Source organism: Eschrichtius robustus, chromosome 3 (genome assembly GCF_028021215.1).
Source record: "Eschrichtius robustus isolate mEscRob2 chromosome 3, mEscRob2.pri, whole genome shotgun sequence".
Taxonomy (NCBI): Eukaryota; Metazoa; Chordata; class Mammalia; order Artiodactyla; family Eschrichtiidae; genus Eschrichtius; species Eschrichtius robustus.
In genome coordinates, this window is record NC_090826.1 from 53395689 (window position 1) to 53402759 (window position 7071).

Here is a 7071-nt window from a genome sequence, read left to right on the forward strand (position 1 = left end):
ACTGCTCAGTGGACAGTTCCTTACCCGAAAGTTCTGCAGCCACAGCGCAGGCTTCACAAAGCCGTTATGTGTGATCGCTCGACACGACAAAGATGCATCAATTAAATGTGGCTTAAAGAGCAGAGCAGGGGATCAAGGGCTTGAAACACTACTGTGACTTCTCTCCCACAGCTTCGAAAATTTATGTCCACAATTGAAATACCAATATAATTACTCCTTTCAAACCCTTCCTTGATCACTGGTTTTCTAGGGACACGTGAAGATTCTAACCAGGTAGCTTTGCCAGGCGTTTGGTTTGTCTCACGCTGGTGAGGACAGGAGACTCGCTTCCCTGGCACGTGGATTCTCTTTCACCTTCAGAGGCTGGAAATGAAATCCTGGCTCCGGGCCAGGTGCACCCAAACTTGCTGTCGTCCAACTCCATGCACACCCGGGCCAGCAGCAGCCTGCGAAACCGCAGATGGGCACGCGGGGGCGCACGAGAGACACAGCGAATCCCAGGAGTCTATGCAATCGGCGGTTGCGCCAGCTTGGAAAAATGTACATGTAGGGCTTGGCTGAAAGATACTGGGGTTGCTCAGTTGCAGGAGACTGAGTGGTCTGCGCTGAGTGGTTAGGTAAGAGGCAGATCTGATGCTTTTCCTCATTTCAGCTGCCTTAATAGAATTTGTCGGGATAAAAGTGAAGATATTACATGAGAGCTTTTGCTCCGAAGGACAGGGAAAAGACTCCTCCCGCAGGTTACGGCTTCCTCAGGCGACTGAGAAATATACGGGAGTGGTGGAGGCAGAGTCCTCATACCGTGCAGTGGTCCCATAGGGAAATCCACGCATTAATTAAAACACTTGCTCGACTGGGGGTCGTGGATAAGAATTGGCCATTCAGCAATCCGAGCACCCACGGTGGTCTTAGACCCCCCAAGGGAGAAACCGAGACATGTAAGAGGGCTGAAATGACCCCAGGGTGATGCCTAGAGGGGTTAAGCTCACTAGCAGCACACTGCCCCACCACACAGTTTCACTAGTAAATTTTATCCCTGAAAAATTCAACTTTAAAATGGGGAATAGAGCCTCTCAAACACAGAAACAAGGGACGTCAGAAAACCAGCCTCTGACCAACACCTCAGTCAGGTTTATACTTGCAAATACCTACTTAATTGGGGAAATTATACTAAAGGAGATGGCAACCTAAAATGGCCAAATTGGGGTCTTCTGATATTCCAAAATTGCTATTTTTGTGCACACAGTTAGAAAAAGCCGACTGGAATGCTTACTTTAATTGGTACTAGGAGCTTCTAAACTAAAAAAAGGCTGCTAGTGCTCTGTCTCTCCCTCTGCTCCTCACACGTACCCTCTTCTATCTGAACTGCCTGGCCCAGACGCTATCTCTTCTCTCCCAACTCTTCTGCTTCCAGCTGCTCCCCTTTCCCCAGCAAAGGAGGATAAAAAATCAGAAGTGATTATATTTCCCTTTAAGGAGAAACCTATTACAGGGAGAGATGAACCATCCTCGGTGTTTACGTACACACCTTGGACCCAAGCAGAACTTAGAGCCGTGGCTAAGGAATTTCCCAATCCAAGTCAGGATCCATTGGGATTTATATTTCTGATGGAGTTAACCATTGGAGATATAAGCTCAGTTTTCAGGTCTATGTCAATTAATACAGCTATTAGTTTCTGAAAGCAAAGCAAGGGAATGGATAAAGAAAGCAGAATAGAAACACCCTTTAGTGGATTTTGAATCATAGGCTCACACTGAATGCAAGGAATTAGCTCAGAAATAACTCAAAGTTATCCCAGAGCTTTTCCCAAACAAACCGTACACTGGACAGAGATTCAACAGTGCAAGCAAAGATCGGATGAATAAATTCTGGACTGTTGTGAAAGGTTAGAAAAAATCTTTCAAGCAATATTCTGGCTTGACACCTGAGTCATTCTCTAATGACCAAAATGATCCTTTGCTTAACTCTGCCTTTTTAGAAGGCTTAGATGAGGATTTAGCTACTCTAGTCAAAAGACACAATCTAGGTTGGTCCACATTACATACAAACACCCTTGTTACACTGGCTGACCAACTTTTCAAGACCATAAAAAAAAAAAAGAAGAAGAAAGAAAAGGGGCTATCTACGAAAATTATGAACCTTCAATTGTGCCAATTAACTACCCAATGCCAGTTGAAGTTTAACCGACCCCTGTTTAATTCCCAACCAGTAGAGAAAGCTAGCTTGAAGGAGAAAATAAATAAATTAAATTAAATTTTAAAAAATTTCTTCAGAATTCTAACCCTGAGGGAATAAGTCCTACTAGGAGAACCTGATTTTCTCTCCCTGTGCCTTGAGACCAGAGCTCTCAGGATTACTTATCTTTTCTAGATCATCTCTAATTCCTGAGACTGAGGGGGAAAAAAAAAGGATGGAAAAAATTCTTTAACTTATTCCAACAGTTATTTACAACTAGTGAGTTTTATATTGTGATATCTGATTCATGACAGTTTAGAAAATGAAGTTATGAGATCTTTCATTGTGCCTGTCTATATGTTTATGTGTGCATTATTTTTGTTTTTACCTTTGGATGGTATTATCAGAATTAAATTGTGAGTTCTACTTAATTGGACTAAAGGAAATTGTTTATATAAATTCTCAAAAAAAAAATGCAGGAGGTTAATGGCTGGAATTAGTTTCAGTTTCAAGTGAACTGGGAAATATTCAGTATTAAATTAATACCTGGTATTAATGTTTAAGTTTGTTGATCTAATTAATATAGACATGTCTTTAGAGTCATCAACATTAAGTGTAGTACTTTTATTGCACTTAGGTCTAATATAAGTTGAATAAAATCTTGTTATATCTGTAGCAAATTTGTCAGCAAGGAAAGTAACTTGATGCGAAGAAACTTTTAAGGAAAGAAAATGTAAATGAGATAAGAGATTTTAGATAAACTCTGTTAAGAATAATTTTGTCTTAGGAATGTCTGTCTAAAATAGTCTCTCCAGATTTTGGTAACTTGAAATTCTAGAGTTGTGCTAAGTTAAGTGATGGAAGTTTGTTCAACAGTTAGGTCATTTCCAAATAAAATAAGATACTGAAACATTAATTACTGAACATTGGCTTCCTTTTACAGAGAAACAAAAGGTTTAGAACTATTAATAAATATGTTTGGTGCCACACTGAGGTATTTTCTATAAGAAAGCACATTTTTCAAGAAATTATTATTTGGATTTATGTTTACCAATCTACAGAGTGCTGATATAGAGGACAGTTCATGGTTGCTTAAGGAAAGTAGGATGTGTGTTTTCAGTGAAGAACGCATGAGGAACGGAATTGCAGTTTATCAAGGGAAAAGGAAATAGGTCTGATTCACAGCTGTCTGTTTCTGGATGGAAAAAAAATAAAGTGATGGTACAGAAAGTCATGAAAGGCTTATGGAAAGTGGACCCCAAGAAAAGAGTTTTGTGCATGGTCAGGATTGACTAAGTTTAAAATTAATTGAGTAAATGAATTTTAAAAGTAAGCTGGTGCAAAACTTGAATTTGGCTTTTTCTCTCGAGAGGACAAGATTTCTTAAAATGTTGAACTGCCTTTGATAACAGATTTCAAGTTTCTTTACCTTTTAAGTGACAGTGTTCTGTATTTGCCTTTGAAATCTTTTACTGTTACTTTGACTAAGTGAATAACTATTGTTTCACAGTGACCTGTGATCCTATCTGACTGAATGTTCTAAACCCTTTTGATATTTTTTTTTGACAAAACTTCCTAAATCAAATTCTAATGAAGTCCTCTTGACCTCTAGCTAACTTTGGGACACTTCAAGGGGCCCCTGAAACATCCCAAAGAGAGATATTAAACTAATTAGGTTCATTTGGTATGTTAAATTACATGGGAACTATTGCCAAATGAGTAATAAATCTTCATAGGTTATATTGCATGGTAAGTGTTACTAATATAGATATCCTAGAAATTATATAGAGTTCCTAAAATTGGTAAAACGTTATCAGTCATAATTCTAGTTATTATCTTAAAGTGTTGTATGTCGTAGCAGTAACCAAGTTTCTCCGTTAGTTGCATTGTAATCAGATTTTAAACGTGCTTTCTTAAGTCTTTTGTTATTATAGACAGTTGTGGTTTTATTCTGAGGCCTTTGCAAAAATGCTTCCTCTTCAAGAAGATTTATAGAAAGGACCTTTGGATAAATACAACTTTCTGACTTTCAGACCATAATGCTGAACTGGGTAAGAAGTCAAAGAATTCTAATGGGAAACCTGATGGCTTCATAAAACTGTTAACAAAAAGGATTAGTTACATAGAACTGAGTGAACTGCTGAATATGGTTATAATTTTTATGGTTTCTATCTGGAAAATTACTGGTTTAAATCTGTGTTTTCCAGGTATAAGGAAATCTTCCCCTCAAACTAATTATGACTTACAGTAATTTGGTAAATTATACCTTTGTAAGCGAATTGAAACATTTATCTTTTCTATCTGCTCCCTCCAGAGTTTGGAAACTCTTTGGTTCCCAGCAGCTTTATCAGATAAATTAAGGAAGGCTACCTCACTAACAGGTACAGAAATCTCAAGGTATTTTGGGAACCTTGAAAAGGGAAGAATTCACCTAAATATGGGAGGAATTCACCTAGATAAATCTGTGATAAGCCCTTGTCGTGACTTTCCAAGCCCTGAGAGGTCTTTCAAAAGTTCAGTCTGGGACTCCTTATAAAAATTTCAGCAAAGCAAAAAAAGTCTATGTGATCAATTATAGTCACATAAATCATCAGGCCAAGTTTTTGAGACCAGATTTATTTTGCAAACAAATTAGTCTTAATTTGGTTATATTTGGTAGAAACGAGGATAATTTTAGAGAGGAAAAGATGTTTCAATGAATGTTAAATCCCAGTTTTGTTAATGGAGGTCTGTATTTACTAAGGCTCACTTCCTGGATAGTTCCTTACTGTTACATTATATTAATGTAAAGTTTAATTGAATTATTAAAAGGACACTGTAAGTTTGTTCCTGAAGCTTATCTCAGCAATCTATCTTTGGATGAAGATCAGGTGCTCCATGATCTGCAACCAGGGGATTATGCACACTGGAAAAGACATAATTTAAAGGACTATCTATCTCCAACCTAGATGGAAGGACCCTTATCAGGTACTCTTTTTTTTTTTTTTTTTAAACAGTACTCTTTTTTTTTTTTTTTTTTAAATTAATTAATTTATTTTTGGCTGTGTTGGGTTTTCGTTTCTGTGAGGGCTTTCTCTAGTTGCGGCAAGCGGGGGCCACTCTTCATCGCGGTGCGCGGGCCTCTCACTATCGCAGCCTCTCTTGTTGCGGAGCACAGGCTCCAGACGCGCAGGCTCAGCAGTTGTGGCTCACGGGCCTAGTTGCTCCGCGGCATGTGGGATCTTCCCGGACCAGGGCTCGAACCCGTGTCCCCTTCATTGGCAGGCAGATTCTCAACCACTGCGCCACCAGGGAAGCCCCTATCAGGTACTCTTAACTAGCTCAGGCACAGTGAAACTGAAGGGAATGGACTCTTGGATTAATTTCCACTCACAAAGGGCCCCTGCACTGGATTGGCCTATAAAGAGGACGGCTGACCTCAAAATCACTTTAAAACAACGCTCAAACAGAGGAAAAACTACACTCACACCAGGACGAGAAGAAGACGACATCAGAAGTAGACAGCTAGCCCAAGATCCTGGGCCTGAGTCATATGATCATTTATAATGTTTTCTTGACTTCCTGGAGCTTTGCATATAAATCAAATGTTTTTCTATCATGGGCATAACCCTATGCTACTTTTAAAAATCAATCCAATTCTTGGGTTTGTAACCAAGTACCTGTGTCTAGTACTTCTGTGTTACCTTGGTGAATTTCTTCCCTCCAAGGCTCTGATTGGTTGGCCCTTAGGAAATTTATTTTAAAAGAAAAAGTTTATAGTCCTGTTCAGGCCACTACTGATGTTACTAGATGGGATAATTTCACCTGGCCAATCAATAATACCTGCTCTGACCCTGGCCATAAATATGAATTTTCCTTGAAAGTTACTCAAGCTCAATCAGAGCAACAAGCAAATTTCAGCCAAGAAGTAAAACCTCCCACAGTTATGGGATAGATTCATGTGGTTAACACCAGGCTATGGTCATTTAATTTTAAAAGCTCCTCCATGTTGGGAACAATTGAATCATACTAAGGATGATCAGCCTAGTAACATTAGGAAATTAGGCTGAGTGCCTTATGAACAAGGCCTACATATTCTTTCCCTTAGAGACGGTGATTGGTATGGAACTGACTGTGTCAGAGGATCAGAGATTCAGTGGGCTGCACCTAATGGAACTCAGTGGATTTGTGGTGCTAATTTATGGCCTTGGCTTACCCCAGGATGGATAGGAAAATGTACCCTGGGATTCCCTTGGAGTCAAGGTCATATAAGTAACAATTTAGAGATGACCCCAGCCAATCTACCATTGGTACGAGTCCAATGGGTCAAGAGATCTGTATTATGCTGGTATGACCATTTAACAACAATTTTTGTGCCTTCAAGAGGACTGGAGAATGTAATTGGCCATATTGAAGCCTTAACAAAATTCACTCAACAGCCTTTAAATGATAGTAACCAGACTATTAGCTTACTGAATTCTGAGGTCTCCATGATGAGAAGAGTGGTGCTACAAGACGGCATGGCCCTCGACATCCTTACAGCATCTCAGGGAGGCACCTGTGCCATAATTCAAACTGAATGCTGTGTTTTCATACCTGATGGATCCTCTAATGTAACACGTTTAATGAAGCATATGAAAAATCAGATTTCTGCCTTAAGGGACCCACTCCCTAGTCTTGACGATCTCTTCTAAAACTGGTTTGGCGTAGGAAGCTCTTGGCTTAAATATTTACTTGTAACTCTATTAATGTTATTAGCTATGTTATTTGTATTTTGCCTGTTTTACAAGATTGTTGTTTCTTGCATTACCAATTGTGAGACTGAGCCACTGACAAAAATATATGGTTCTGTATGAGATCAATGATTGCAGTAGTGTAGCTCTAGATATGGGAAGATGCAACAAGAGGGAATTGTT

The 7071-nt window shown here is 39.2% G+C and overlaps 1 protein-coding gene across 1 annotated transcript; it reads left to right on the forward strand.

Annotated features, from left to right (window-relative positions):
• The first annotated feature begins 694 nt into the window (after positions 1–694).
• LOC137760582 (endogenous retrovirus group PABLB member 1 Env polyprotein-like) lies at positions 695–6849 on the forward strand. The gene is given in 3 exon segments (XM_068537544.1): positions 695–938; positions 1415–1638; positions 6100–6849. Coding segments are annotated over 3 exon segments (1218 nt in total).
• Positions 6850–7071: the final 222 nt, after the last annotated feature.